Source organism: Oryctolagus cuniculus, chromosome 12 (assembly GCF_964237555.1).
Source record: "Oryctolagus cuniculus chromosome 12, mOryCun1.1, whole genome shotgun sequence".
In the NCBI taxonomy this organism is placed as follows: Eukaryota; Metazoa; Chordata; class Mammalia; order Lagomorpha; family Leporidae; genus Oryctolagus; species Oryctolagus cuniculus.
This window is the reverse complement of record NC_091443.1, coordinates 65,180,991-65,195,454: the sequence shown is the minus strand read 5'-3', so window position 1 is coordinate 65,195,454 and position 14,464 is coordinate 65,180,991. Positions and strand designations below refer to the sequence as shown.

Genomic DNA, 14,464 nt, shown 5'->3' with positions numbered 1-14,464 from the left:
CAGAGGACCTGGGAGGAATACACATAGCCGGGGCCTCCCCACGCCCTGGAAGTCTGCCCCTGCGGCGAGGCTCAGAGCTGCCAGCTGCAACCTGGGAGCTCACCTGAGTCCTGTGGAGAGGGACCCAGCCAGCTCCTACCTGGGAAAATGAGGCCTCAGGCACTTCCGGAGCTGGCAAACCCCACCTCCAGCCCCAGCCCAGGCCACCTCTGGTGCTCCGCCCTCCCCACCCTGAGCTACCTGTCAGACCTGAGCTGCAGCAGGGGGACCGGGGAGGGGCAGGGCAGCTCTGGAAGGCAGGTGAGGCTTTCTGCTGGGAGCTGGGCTGCCTGGCCATGCTGTGGGACCTGTGGCCTCGGTGGCTGGCAGGCCAGGGGCTGCCCCTCGTGGGGACCGTGCTGCTGCGGAAGAGAGAGAAGAGAGTGAAGAGGGAGGCTCCGTGGAGGCACCCGCAGGTAAGGTACCTGACCTTACCTGCAGGACTTCTGGGGGCTGCTGTCCCCTGAGCACGGAGGGTCGCGCCAGGGCTGGCATTTGATTTCCAGTGGGACTTACTTGTCCCAGATGAGCTGGCAGAGCTGGAACTAGAGAGACTGGCCAGGACCTTGACAATAATCCCTGCCAGTGCGGACATTTGCCTTGGGTGTTGCCGAGAATGCTCTCGGCCAGCTATGGAACCCACGGCCAGGAGAAGGGTGCAGGGGTTTCCCTCCCACGAGGCTGCAGTCTGCTCTGTGACTCGGCTCCCCTGCACCTACCTGCCACGCGCTAGCCCCGGTCAAGGAGCCCATGGCTGGGGTGCATATAGCACAGCTTCCTTGTTTAATATTTAAGCTCCTTATGCTTATGTTCCAGCTCTTGCAGCTCTCAAGCTACACCCAGGGCACATAGGCCCAGAGAGCCTCAGGGTAGTGGTGTGTGATCCCCTTAACGAGCTCAGATGGTGGTCCACAGCTCAGGGATGAACCCAGGCCTGGCAGATTGCAGGGACCCCACTTAAAACCAAGACACTGAGCCCTTGCTTGCAAAGGCCTCCTGGGTACAGGCCTCCCTGCACGGCGACATCAATAAACGCAGGCCAGGCTGCTGCTCTGTGACCCCGTGGGAAAATCGGAGCTGGAAACCCCAGCAGGGAGGAGAGCAGGCCCACGCTTCCCGGAACTGAGCCCCTGCCGTTGCGTTGTTTCAGCGGGAAACGCACCCCTATTACGACCTCCAGGTGAAGGTGCTGAGGGCCAGAAATATCCAGGGGTCAGACCGCTGTGAGTGACCCCTCCCCACCCCTTCTCTCCTGCCTTCCCTTGGGGCCTCCCCAGGGCTCAGCTGGCGTGAGTGTGCACCTTGAAATCATGTGGAGAGGCACCCGTGGTGAGGGGCAGGCAGCAGGCTCGGACCCCCCGAGTCTAGCACGTGCCTTCAGGGAGAGAGTGAGGCCTCTGTCACAAGCGGACGCCTGCCCCCGTAAGCCCTTCCTTCCCACTGCTCGCGGTGAAGGGGTTTTGTTGCCTGAACCAGGAAGTTTCTGGGAATTACTCCACAGCCTGTGCTGGCACCTGACCTTGGCCCCTGGCCACCGGAATGTCCGCTCAGCTGGGTGAGAGGCACACCTGGCAGAGCTCACTGCTGGCCCGCCTCGGCACGTGGGTGGCCTCCCCACCTCCTCCAGGAAGGCTGCAGCCATCACAGCCTGAGGCTGACACCCCCTCCCTGTGCAGTGTCCAAAGCCGACTGCTACGTGAAGCTATGGCTGCCCACGGCATCCCCCTGCCCCGCCCAGACCAGAACGGTGGCCAACTGCAGCGACCCCGAGTGGAACGAGACCTTCCGCTACCAGCTCCACGGTGCTGTGAAGGTGAGGCCAGTGGGGGCTGGGCTGCGGGAGGGAGAGGAGCGCCTCCAGGGTGCTGCCCTCCTGTCCTGCCTCGGTCTCCCACCTCCCACCTGCCCTGTTCCCAGAATGTTCTGGAACTCACCCTCTATGACAAGGATGTCCTGGACAGTGACCAGCTCTCCCAGTACCTGTTTGACCTGAGGAGCCTCAAGCCCGGCCAACCCTACAGTCACACCTTCCCTGACAGCCAGGTGAGCTGAATGGGGCCTGGCACACATACCTGAGAGACTGGTGCTCTGCGTGGAGACACGGTTGCCCACAAAGAGCCACAAGTCTCCTCCTCCACGGGGCCTGGGGGCAGCGAGAGGCAGTGAGAGTCCCAGAGGCTTCGGCAGGCTCGTCACAGCCGGTGCCCCTGCTCCCCCGTGCAGAACTCCCAGGAGCTGCAGGTGGAGTTTGTTCTGGAGAAGAGGTGAGCATGCCCAGCTGGTCCCCACCTCCTGTGCTGGCCTGAGAGGCCGTCCTGGCCTTGCGGCTGCTGCCTGTTTGCATGGTGGCCAACAGGGCCCCGCCCCCAGGGTCTCCCCCGCTGCTGGGCTCTTGCGGCTGCGTTGGTCCTGCTGTTACGGTAACAGCCATTGCAAGGGAGCCGAACGGCCTGTGAGCCCATCCTGCTTTGCAGCCAGGTGCCTGCGTGTGAAGTCATCACCAATGGAGTCCTGGTGGTGAGTGGGGAAGGCACCCTTGGGGCCTCCCGGGTCAGGGGCAGGGAGGAGACCATGGAGCAGCCCAGTGATGTCTGGGCAGAGGACAGGAAGCTGCCTTGGGCGCAGGTGGATCACCGGGGACCCAGGCTCCTCCCTCTTCATGCACTGCACACGACTCACTGGAGATCCTGGTGCTGAGACTGCCATAGAAGCCGCTCATGGCTTCTTCATGGGGATCCCCCACTTCCCTGTCCCACCAGGGGCCACTTCCACTGAGCCCAGGGAGGGGCTGGATGTGACCTTGGGGGCCAGGCCCTGGGGAGCTATTTCCTGGACCCTGTCCCGGCCTCTCCCCCTGATTCGGACCCCATGGGCTGTCTGGCCCCGTGGGCCTCTGCCTTCCCCAGGCCCAGCCCTGCCTGAAGATCCATGGCACCCTAGGGAGAGACGGGATAGCCTCACTTCGAGAGCGCGGTGAGTCCGGCCAGCGGCCTTGGGTCTGGCCTTCTCCCCCCACCACCCCGGGAGGGGCTGCTGGTGCCGAGGAGCAGAAAGGTCTTATGTCTTCCACTACTCAAAGCCGACCCAGGGAGGGACGGATGGTCTCTGGGGGGAGGGCACTTCCTGTCCCTACAAGTGTCCAAGTGTAGAGATTGCATCAGTCAGCGATGGCTCTGCCACACACACACAGCATCTCAGCGGCCCCCAAGCTGTGGTTCTTGACGCACCCACCCCGTGGTCAGCGGGGGCTTTAGGGCTGTAGGCGGTATGGGGAGGGGGTATCCTGTCTCTACCCATATGTCTCTCCTCTCTGCAACTGGCATGCCAGCCTGGACTTGTTCTTAAGACATCACAAAGGTACACGAGAGCAAGCCCAATTGAGCAAGAGCCGTCCAAGCGCTTGGTCACCTCCTGGTCATTCACTCATGTGTCACCAGCCAGCGCGAGTCACCAGTGCAGCTCCAAGGCAGAGGGCAGGGGGTGGTCACTGGTCGGGGGAGCCGGAGCCCGCCTCCCCCGGGGAAGTGAAGGTCCAGGGCTACCCAGCCCGCTGCAGAGGGCCTGGAGCCGAGGCCGCCACAGCCAAGGCGCCCCTGGAGCCACGCCTGCGGGCTGAGTCCAGCCTCAGTCACACAGAGCAGAGCGCTCACCCTGAGTCAGGCGTGGGCTGAGCACTTAGACTTTTTTTCCTTTAATCCTCCTAACAACTCAGTGGGTGCAATTATCATCCTCTTTTAATTCGTGACACTCAGGCTCCAAGTGGAACTCAAGGGTCTCGCCTGGTCGGGGCGGGGCTGCAGGGTAGGGGGGCCCGGGCTGCACCTCTGCTCCTGAGGTGTCTCCCATCCTGGGACCCGCGGGGTCTCTGTGGCTGTGGTGTTGTGTGTGGGGTCTGGGACTCTTGTGAGGCTGGCTGTGGGCCCTCTGCCTGGCCTGTTCTCTCTGGGGTCCGACTTCCTTTCCAGGAAGGCTGGAAGAGGGCAGGAAACAGCCCTGTGCCCCCTGGCCTACAGGCCCGCCCCTCTTTCCTTCTCTGCTTCCCCGGGATGCCTGCCCCTCCTCTGGACACTGTGGTCCCAGTCTTCCTTTTACCCCCTCCCAAGGGCTCACAGCCCATGTATTCCTGGTTTCCTCTCTGCCCACAAACCTTTCCCTACCCGGGCCCCAGGCAGTGAGCACAGAGTTTGCACGGGGAAACTGCTAGTTAAAAACTGGTAACTAATATATAACAACAATTAGGGAATGAATTGTATATAATCATCTACTGTATAACTAACATACTGAACATCGCCAGCCCCACAGGCTAGCGGCGGGGGCTCTCTCCCTCCGCAGGTCCTGCCTTGCCCCTCCCCGGGCCCTTGTGTGTTCTCATCTGCCCCAGGGGCCCAGGTCTGACGTGGGCAGGGCTAGAGGAAGCTCAAGGGTCCTTCTTGATGGGCCACAGTGTGGTAAGAGTGGGTGATGAGTGGCACCCCCTGGGAGAAGAGAAGGCCCAGGAAGTGCCATCGTGAGCAGCACCTGCACCCCTCCCCCCACTTCCATCATCCACCTGGGCCCTCTGCTCTCAGGTGTGACACAGATCCAACTGGCAGTGCCTGGGGCCTGCGAGAAGCCCCAGCTCCTACCCCTGCAGCCTCTCGCGGAGCTGGGCCTCGCCCCTACCTTCACCTTCCACGTGAACCCAGTGCTGAGCTCTAGACTGGATGTGGAGCTGGGGGAGAAGCGGGTGGTCCTGCAGGTGAGCCGCCCCAAGGCCAAGGGCGAGCGGTGGACTCGGTGCCGCCTCCAGGCCGCTTCCTGCCAGCTACTGAGGTCCTGGCCAGTCCCTTTCTCCACAGGGCGACCCCAGTGCTGAGCTGGAGGCTCAAACTCTCCAGCTGGGCAAGGGGACCATCCCGCTCTCCTTGCTGCCCCTGGGCAGGGAGGAGCAGCGCCTCGTGGTCCTAGGGCAGGTAAGGCTTGGACTGGGAGCTGTGGCCCTCTTCCCCTGCCAGCCTGTCCCCTGACCACCCAGGGGTCCGAGCAGGGGGCGCAGGTGGTGAGCACACTCCCCTGGGAGGATCCTGCTTGTGAGCTTGGGGCCGAGCTGCTGTCTCTTCCAGGGCCTGGAGGTGGCGCTGAGCGTGCAGGCAGAGATGAGGTAAGGCGGGACTCCAGGCTGGAAGAGTGGGGTGCTCCCCCAGGGTGTGCCTGCCCAGGCGCCCAGGCCAGGGGCACCCACTGTTCCCTGCTCGTGAACAGTCCCTTGGGTGCTTTCTAAGGGGTTCCAGGGAGCACAGGTCTGCTCCTGGGAAGAGTGAGCTGGGCCCTCCCCCACTGCTCAGTCACCTGGTACACCCCTACCTCCCCCACCCCGGCAGCTCTGGGGACCTGGACCTGCGCCTTGGCTTTGGCCTCTGTGACGGGGAGCAGCAGTTTCTGGACAGGAGGAAGCAGGTCGTGGCCAGGGCCCTGCAGCAGGTGCTGGGCCTGAATGAGGCCCCAGACAGTGATCAGGTATGGAACAGAGGAGGAACCCGACCCCAGAGCCGCTGGGACCACATCTCTGGCCTGTTCCCCTGAGTGGACCTGCGTGGCTGGAGCAGGACAGGGAGCAGAGAAGAAAGAGCAGGCCCATCTGCTGGCCCTGATGGGCACGGTCAAAAGGAAGGACCCACCAGGAACGAGGGCTAAATAGCGCTGGCCAAGAGTGGACAGCTTTGTCTGCTTGGGCTGCTGTGACAGACTGCCCTGGGCTGCGTGGCTTAAACCACGGGCACGTACGTCCTCACAGCGCTGGAGGCTGCAGGTCCAGGGTCAAGGTGCCCAAGGGTTGTTCCTGAGGGAGCCCCCCTCACTGTGATCTCACCTGGCCTCTCCTCTGTGGGAGAGGGTGGGGAGGGAGGGAGAGGGAGAGAGAGGGTGGGGAGGGAGGAAGGGAGAAGGAAAGGGGGGGAGGGAGGGAGGGAGGGAGAGAGAGGGGAGCAGAGGAGAGAGAAATAGAGGGAGCGAGGGAGAGGGAGGGACAGAGAGTACTCTCACGTCTCTTCCTCCTCTTGTGAGGATGCCAGTGCTGTTGGATTAAGGTCCCGTCCTGAACACCTCATTTTCCCTTATTACCTCCTTTCTCCAAACTCAGTCACCTGTGGGGCTAGGCTTCAGCATGGGAATCTAGGGAGGCGGGGACATGATTGATTCCCCCCACAGTGGTCCAAGGAGTCTGGAGATGGCAGGTGCGAGGCCGCCTGAGCGGAGAGGCAGCTCGGGGCTGAGCTGCGGTGGGGAGGCTGGCAGGGGAGAGGTGCGCTGGCAGACAGCCGGTGCAGCCCAGGAGCCGCCCGGGGCTCCCTGCTGCCCCTGCACGTGGGACAGGGCTGTGCCCAGCACGGAGAAGCCCACGTGCTGCTCTGCCCCACCTCACCTCGCAGTGTCCTCCTCAAGCTGGGGCTGGGGGAGACCATGTTTCCCAGCAGAAAAGGACGGGGAAGGAACTGGAAGTCTGGGGTGGGATGCACCAAACCTTCGTGCGAAAGCCCAGCAGCCAAAAAGTTCCAGCTCTGCCCCCAGCAGGCCCCTCCAACCCAGGGCCCTAGCACCTGGGGGCTTCTGACGCGTCTGGCTTCTAGGTCATGGGGTCCCCAAACAGGCCATCATCCCAGCTTAGTGTTCTCAGCTGGGGACATTCATTGACGTCTAGAGACATTGTTGCTGCCACTTCAGGGATGGGGGGAGCTAAGGGGAGCTTCCGGCAGCTACTGGCTAACGGCCAGGAGTGCCACTAAGCTCGCTCCAACATCCGAGCATCCCACAGCAAAGAACTATCTGGTCCTACATGCAGTAGTACAAAATATTGACAGCACCAAGAAACCCTGCTTTGTCTGCTTGTACTTTATCAACTATGCCTCCCTGGTCTCATGGGTCAAAGTCAGCCCTGGAGCATACGGCTTGGGTTCGATGGATTGTCACTGTGTGATCTGGGCACGTCACTTAACCTTCCTGTGCCCTCGTCTTTTCAATGAGAAAATACAAGTAAGGCTCTTAGAAGAATGGCGCACATGAGGGGACTTTAAAAAGTCCATGGAAAATGGAATTCGAAGGTAACTTTTTGTCGGTCCGTGCATAGTTGTTTCACAGCAAGCATGTCCCGTGCGCTCTCGGAAGACCTCTTGCATGACGGAAGTAGTAGTTTTTGTCCTTGCTGTGCCAGGTACCTGTGGTGGCTGTGCTGGGCTCTGGCGGTGGAACCCGAGCCATGACGTCCCTGTACGGCAGCCTGGCAGGGCTGCAGGAGCTCGGCCTCCTGGACGCTGTGACCTACCTGAGTGGGGTCTCTGGGTCCACCTGGTGAGTGTGGTGGGGGCAGGGTGAGGAGTAGAGAAGACCCTGGAAAGCACAGGAGCGCGCCCTGGTGCTCAGATGGAGTGCCTGGGTGGGGCGGGGCGCCTGCATCCAGGAGGGGAGGGAGGGGCCGAGGGGCTCCTCCAAGCTGGGGAGGCTCTGGGGCAACAGAGTGATGGGAGAGGAGGGCCCCTGGAGTCTCCTGCTTGCCTCCTTCCCCTTGCATGACCCGCCCCTATGCGCAGGCATCCTTCTGTCCCCAGGTGCATCTCCACGCTCTACAAGGACCCAGCCTGGTCCCAGGTGGCCTTGAAGGGCCCCATTGAGCACGCCCGGGCTCGGGTCTGCAGCCGGAAGGTGGGCGCAGTGTCCCCAGAGCGGCTGGAGTACTACGTTCAGGAACTGGGGCTCCGGGAGGACAGTGGCCACAGCGTGTCCCTCGTTGACTTCTGGGGCCTCCTCATCGAGTATTTTCTGTACCAGGAGGTGAGAGAAGAGCAAGACACGAATGCAGGCAGCTTCCTCCTGCCCCACTCCCCCTCCCCCTGCCAGGTGTGCAAAGCTGTCCTGGAGGTCTGAGCGCCCCTGGTGGGAAGGAGTGAGAAACTAGGCTGGGCTGACGTGGCTTCACCTTTCTGATGCTCCTGCCCCTGGGGAGGGCGAGCCCAGCTTGCAGTGGTCATTGGAATCATCTGCACAGCCTGTCAGACACCCATGCCCGGCCCTACTTCCAAAGATACTGATTCTGGTGGGTCACTAGTAGGGCCCTCCCACAGGTAGGTTTTGAAAGTGATTCTAGCCTGTGGCTCAGAGGCAAAGCCACGCCACCTGGCCGCTACCCTGAGAACTGCAGGCCCAGGCTGTCAGCAGGGAGAGGGTTCCCAGCTGCCCTACTCGCTGGTGTGTGGTTGTCAGCTGAGGGTGGAATCACAAATGATTTCTCTTCTACGTTTCCTAGGGATTATCTTTTTTTATTTTTTAAGCTTTTATTTATTTATTTGAAAGGCAGAGTTACAAAGAGGGAGGGAGGGAGGAGGCAGGGAGAGAGAGAGAGAGAGAGAGAGAGAGAGAGAGAGAGAGAGGTCTTCCATCCGCTGGTTCACTCCCCTAAAGGCTACAACTGCTGGAACTGAGCCAGTCTGAAAACAGGAGCCAGGAGCCTCTTCCAGGTCTCCCATGTGGGTGCAGGGGTCCAAGGACTTGGGCCATCTTCTACTGCTTTCCCAGGCCATAGCAGAGAGCTAGATTGGAAGTGGAGCAGCCGGGACTTGAACCTGTGTCCATATGGGACTCGAACCAGTGTCTGTATGGGATGCCTGTACTGGAGGTGGTGGCTTTACCTGCTACACCACAGCATTGGCCCTAGGATTTACTTTTTAAATCATAAATTAGACTGGTTGTCAGGGACTGCTCTTAAATTGTCAGTCTGACTCCCTTGCATTCTGCCCTGGGACGTGTTCCCAAAGCCCCTGGACCCGTCTGCAGCACTCAGTGGTCTCGCTCTGCTGCAGACTGCAGCTCGTCCCTGAGAGCTGTCTCCGAAGCGCTGGACCGGTGACTGCAATGAGCTAGCCTCGGGCCTTGGGGATGGGGACCATAGACCCCTAAAAGTCAAGCCACCTCCCTCCTTTCCTTCCCAGGAAAACCCCGCCAAGCTGTCTGACCAGCAGGAAGCGGTCAGCCGGGCTCAGAACCCTTACCCCATCTACGCCAGCATCAACGTCTGCTCCAATGTCAGTGGGGAAGACTTCGCAGGTGTGTGATGTGGCGATGGAAGGGAGAGGGGGGTGCTCATGGGACGAAGCCACAGACGAGGTCCTCAGAGTTCAGTGGGCTCACTCAGGCGCAAGGGGCCCGGTGAGCAGCCCCTAGTGCCTCTGCCTTCTTCCCGTGGGCCCACAGAGTGGTGCGAGTTCACCCCCCATGAGGTCGGCTTCCCCAAGTACGGGGCTCACGTTCCCACCGCGCTCTTCGGCTCCGAGTTCTTCATGGGGCGGCTGCTGCAGGTGCGGCCCGAGACCCGCCTCTGCTACCTGCAGGGTGAGTGTGGGCTGCGGGGCAGGGGACAGGCTGGCTGGGGCCCGGTCGGGCCCTCACACGGACCAGGGCTCTGCCTGTCTCCTTAGGCCTGTGGGGCAGTGCCTTTGCTGCCAGCCTGGATGAGGTCTTCCTGAAGACGGCTGGCTCGGGCCTGGGCTTCCTGGACAGGCACAGGGGCAGTGTGAGCATCATAGGTACGGGGTCCACACAGAGGGATGCGGATGGGCGAGGGGGTGGCTGAGGCCTTGGCTGCTAGCTTGGTGGGGAGGTCTCCGGGTGCCCACAGGGGTGACCGGCCACGCCCCCACAGTCTCTGCTTTGGGCTCCATTGAGGTGGACCCAGCCCAGGTCCTCTGGGTGTTTGGTTGACTCTAACCCCCTCCCCCGCTGTGGCTCCCCTCCACCCTGACCCTTCAGTGGCCCTGAGAGCCCTCTGTGCAGTTCCTTGCCTGACTTTCTAGCCTCAGTCTCTTGCTCAGCTCTTTTTTTTTTTTTTAAAGATTTATTCATTAGAAATGCAGAGTTACAGAGAAAGGGTTAGGGAGAGACAGAGAGATAGAGAGATCTTCCATCCGCTGGTTCACTCCCCAATGGCTGCAACAGCCAGACCTGGGCCCATCTAAAGCCAGGAGCTAGAAGATTCTTCCAGCTCTCCCATGTGGGTGCAGGGGCCCAAGCACTCGAGCTGTCTTCTGATGCTTTTCCCAGGCTGTTAGCAGGGAGCTGGGTTGGAAGTGGAGCAGCCAGGACTCGAACCATTGTCCATAAGGGATTCCGGCACTGCAGGTGGTGGCTTTACCCGCTATGCCGCAGCACTGACCCCTCACTCAGCTCTTAGGGGACAGCTCAGAAGTCCTCTCTTTTTGGCTGCATACCCCAGGGTGACTGAGGGTCTTGCCCCGTGAGCCACAGGACTGGGGAAGCATCCTCATGATGGTCCTTACACGTGGGCCTTCCTGCTAGTGTGCATCCTGGGAAGTGGCAGGTGATGACTCGAGTGCCTGGGTCCCTGCCACCCACGTGGGAGGCCTGGATGGAACTCCTGGCTCCTGGCCTTGGCCTGTCCCAGCTCCTGCTGTTGCAGGCATCTGGAGAGAAGCAGCAGATGGGAGATCTCCCCCCTCTCTGTGTCTTTCTATTGCTCTGGCTTTCACATAGTAGTAATAACCGCAATAGGGGAGACCCTTTATTATTGAATAAAAACCACATCATAGGCACCTTTGGGAACGTGGGGAATTTGAAGGTGAGGCCATTGGGAAGGCCTGGGCGGCGGCGGGGTGGGCATTTGCCTGCATTGTCAGGATCCTCAGATGCACGGCTGCCCTATGGTTTCCACCCTTACCCAGATGGCTGCCAGAAGCTGCAGGTGCACGACCCGGCACGACTGTGCACGCGGCTCTTCACTCACCAGGGGCCCTTCTCCCAGGCCATGCTGGACTTACTCACCTCCCGCCTCACTGCCGCCGACAGCCCCAACTTCACCCGGGGCCTCTGCCTGCACAGGGACTACGGGGCCAGCAACGAGTTCTTGGCCTGGAAAGGTGCCCCCTTCCCACCTGTGCCTCTGGCTTCCCAGGGTCAGCCTTGGGCCGGGGTTGCCTGATGGTCTCCTGTCACCTGCTGACCATGCCAGGCCAAGGTCTTGGAAGGCGGGAAGGCCGTGGCTCTCGGGGGAGTGGGGGTGGGAGGGAGAACCGGCAGAGGACTGCCAGTGAGACGAGCACCCTGGGCCCTGCGCTTGCAGCCGCACACCGAGACGCCTTACCCAACCAGCTCACGCCCACGTGGGACTGCCTGCACCTGGTGGATGCCGGCATCGCCATCAACTCACCCTTCCCGCTGGCCCTGCTGCCCCAGCGAGCTGTGGACCTCATCCTGTCCTTCGACTACTCCCTGGAAAGCCCCTTTCAGGTGAGCTAGGGAGGGTCATGGACGGTGGGGTGGGGGAAGGGGCTCTGCTGGGGCAGCCTGCCCGTGCGTGTTTTGGGCTCATCCTGTGAGGGCGGCCTGGGCACCCCTCTGGGTGTGTGTGTGTGTGTGTGTGTGTGCGTGTGCGCTCACTACTGGCAGCACTGGAATGCAGGGTTCAGAACAGAGAGGAAGAGGAGACTGGGAGGGGCCCTCGGGAGTCACCCTGGTCAGTGGAAACCGCCCACTGCATACCCTGCCCACCTAGCTTAGGATGGCTGCCCCGAGGCTGGGCCTGGGCCTGCTGTCCTGCATTACTATGGTAACAGTGGAGTCATCAGGGTCCCTGCCAGGAGATCCTACGAGGGACTTGGTCACAGGATATGGGGAATGGACAGATGTTGTCATCCAGATGTGGGTTCTGGCCATGCTCCTGGGCCAGCCCTTCCCTCCCTGGCCACCTTTTTTCTTCCCAGCGGCAGTCTGGGACAGGAGGAAGCACAAAGCCTGCACCAATTCGGACCTTCTGTGAACATGGAGCAGTACCCTGGGCCCCTAAGGGGCAGCAGAGAGGGAGGCTGTGGGTGGGTACGGGAGGAGTGATGGTGATGGCAGCACCCATTGGTTGCCGGTTGATCACCATTGGCCACTGCTGATCTTCCCAGAAGCCCCACTAGGAGCTGTTCCCTCTGTTACATTAGATATGTAGAAGATGGCTCAGAAAGGTGTTGCCACCTGCCTGAAGCCACTCAACCACTAGAGGCAGAGCTGGTGCTGAGACCTGCATCCTGTGAGCCCAGGTGTGGGCAGGCGGGTCAAAGGCTCGCCTCCCTGTGCAGGCCTTACGGGAGACAGAGCAGTACTGCCTGGACCGGGGCATCCCCTTCCCTAGCATCGAGGTGGGCCCTGAGGACGTGGAGCAGCCCCGAGAGTGCTATCTGTTTGCGGAGGCTGAGGACCCCTGCGCACCCATCGTGCTGCACTTCCCCCTGGTCAACCGCACCTTCCGCACGCACCTGGCCCCAGGTAAGGGGAGGGCCACACAGGGCCTCGGCACTCCAGAGCCCTGGGGTGTTGGGAGGCCATTCCCGGGTAACACCCCAAAGGCCGGTCTTCTGGACGGCCCGAGTGCCCGCTGCTGTCCTCTGCTTCCTGGATCTGAGTGGTCGCACTGGGCTGAGCTGACATGGGGGCCCCCGCGGGCCCATCTTGGACAGGGAGCCAGCTGGACGTCCTGGGGGCAAGGCAGGCACGGTGGCTGTCTGCTACGAGCCGGTTGCTCCAAGTGTCCAGCCTGGCGTCGCCTCACTTCCCTCCCTCACAGGTGTGCAGCGGCAAACAGCTGTGGACAAGGCCTTTGGGGACTTCATGGTCCACGGGCCTGACACCCCCTACAGCACGATGAGCTTCACCTTTGAACCCGAGGATTTCGATCGGCTGGTGGCCCTGAGTCGGTACAATGTTCTCAACAACGCGGATTCCGTGAAGCGCGCCCTCCAGCTGGCTCTGGACCGGCGGCAAGCCAGACGCAGTGGGGCTGGCCAGGAGGACTCGGGCAGAGAGGACACAGGACAGGGGCGCTAGGCCAGGGCTGGCAGAGGGTGGGGTGGGCATGCTCTAGCCCCCTCCCCGGGGCCTGCTCTGAGCTCCCCCGGACCCTGGGAGCGTGCAGAATTGCACCTTGGACACAGGACAGCGCCCTCCTCTTGTGTTTCTTGGAGGAAATAGAGCGGTTCACCTCTCCAGCACCCCCTTGGAGATGTTGGGCAGAAGACAGCGGGGCTCATTTCCCAGGGCACTGTGCAGAGACACGTGAGAAGGCACCAAGAAGGCCCAGGTCTCCTGGTGCTCACCAGAGAGGAGCCGTGAGAGCCCAGGTGCAGGCTGGACTCTGACCACGCCCCCCCGGGAGGGGGTGCTGGAAGGCAGAGAAGTACCCACCCGCAGTGCCAGCTCCTCGCCTGTGCTCCCCATGTGGTGCTGTCAGAATAAACAGGGGCTATGGGGGCCGTCAGTCTGCATCACTGACTCCACGCACCCCTCTCTCCCCCTGGCTCTCCTGGCGGCTCGGCCTTGGGGGTGACAGCCCGTCCCAGGCAGGCTCCTGCCGGCTGCTGTGCATGGCGTCTCCCGGCTCTTTAAACTTGGGCCTCGTTCTCTGCTCCTGGGTTCAGCTGCCCTGCAGGCAAACGCAGCCTAACCATTCCCAGGAGCTAAAGGGTGTGTGTAAGGGGGCATCCACTCAACAGGAAAGAGCGATGTGTGCCTGCATGTGTATGCGTATGTGTGTGAATACGTGTTCCTAGTGAGTGGGGGGGACCAGTGAGCACCTGTCTACTGCAAGCCGTGGGCCTGAGGGAGCCCTGGCCTGGGTTCCTGCCTCCTTAGCTAACACCTCCAAGGATGTGGGCAAGTGTGGTTCTCCCTTCCAGTCTGACCCTCTTGGGACCCTCCAAACGTTGGGATTCAGCCATGCGCAGTGTGGGCCGGCGGGGGGTGGGGTGTCAGTGCTCTCAGCTGGCATGGGGTAAGGCCTGGTCCTCTTTGTCCCCTCACCATGGCTGCTTAGCACAGGTCCCACTGTTGTGCCTGACATAATCAAAACCTTGTTCGTTAGAACCTCATAGGGTTCTTAGCACCTGGGACTCAGCATTCCCAAAGTTCTTAGACCATCCCAGAGGCCAGCCTCAGGCAGCACCAGCTGTGCCTCTGGCCCCTGGAGCCTGAATCACCACCACCACCACCACCACCACCACCCCCTGAGGGATTTTCGTATCCCCAGTGCTTGGAGCAGCGACTGGCACCTAGGAGGTGCTCAGTAAACAAATGAATGGGCACCTGCGGCCTCAGTGATCCTCACCCCCACCCAGCTCTGCTCCAGGGTTTCTTAGCCCTTTGAGAAAGGTCACTCAGAGCCACAGAGCCCCACCTGTGAGAAGTGCACCTGCACTGAAAACCTGCACAGCAACAGGGTATCCACCAGCCCCGGGCTGTCTCTCTGGCAGATAGGTTCATGCAGGAAGCAGAGCTGATGCCGTGCCTGGGCTGGATGGATTTGGCCACAAGATCACAGCCCTGAGCTTGACTCCCTCTGAGGCTGCATGGAAACACCAGGGCAGGGCCATTGTCCCTCAGCTCGTCAGAGTCCCTCATCACGTGT

General features: G+C 61.4%; 1 protein-coding gene across 2 annotated transcripts; it reads left to right on the top strand.

Moving 5' to 3' along the window:
- The first annotated feature begins 167 nt into the window (after positions 1-167).
- PLA2G4F (phospholipase A2 group IVF) lies at positions 168-13,325 on the top strand. Of its 2 annotated transcripts, none has more exons than XM_070054053.1 (20): positions 168-455; positions 1,190-1,262; positions 1,716-1,852; positions 1,957-2,082; positions 2,263-2,303; positions 2,514-2,556; positions 2,946-3,012; positions 4,608-4,777; positions 4,863-4,991; positions 5,142-5,179; positions 5,400-5,535; positions 7,226-7,362; positions 7,620-7,842; positions 8,997-9,111; positions 9,259-9,396; positions 9,483-9,590; positions 10,743-10,937; positions 11,141-11,307; positions 12,144-12,330; positions 12,629-13,325. In XM_070054053.1, the coding sequence occupies exons 1-20, from the start codon at positions 336-338 to the stop codon at positions 12,886-12,888; spliced, it is 2,610 nt and encodes an 869-aa protein (XP_069910154.1). In that variant the 5' UTR covers positions 168-335; the 3' UTR covers positions 12,889-13,325. The 2 variants fall into 2 exon arrangements, with proteins under 2 accessions (XP_069910154.1, XP_002717816.2); XM_002717770.5 differs by having other exon boundaries at positions 230-455; positions 4,878-4,991.
- The last annotated feature ends 1,139 nt before the right edge of the window (positions 13,326-14,464 follow it).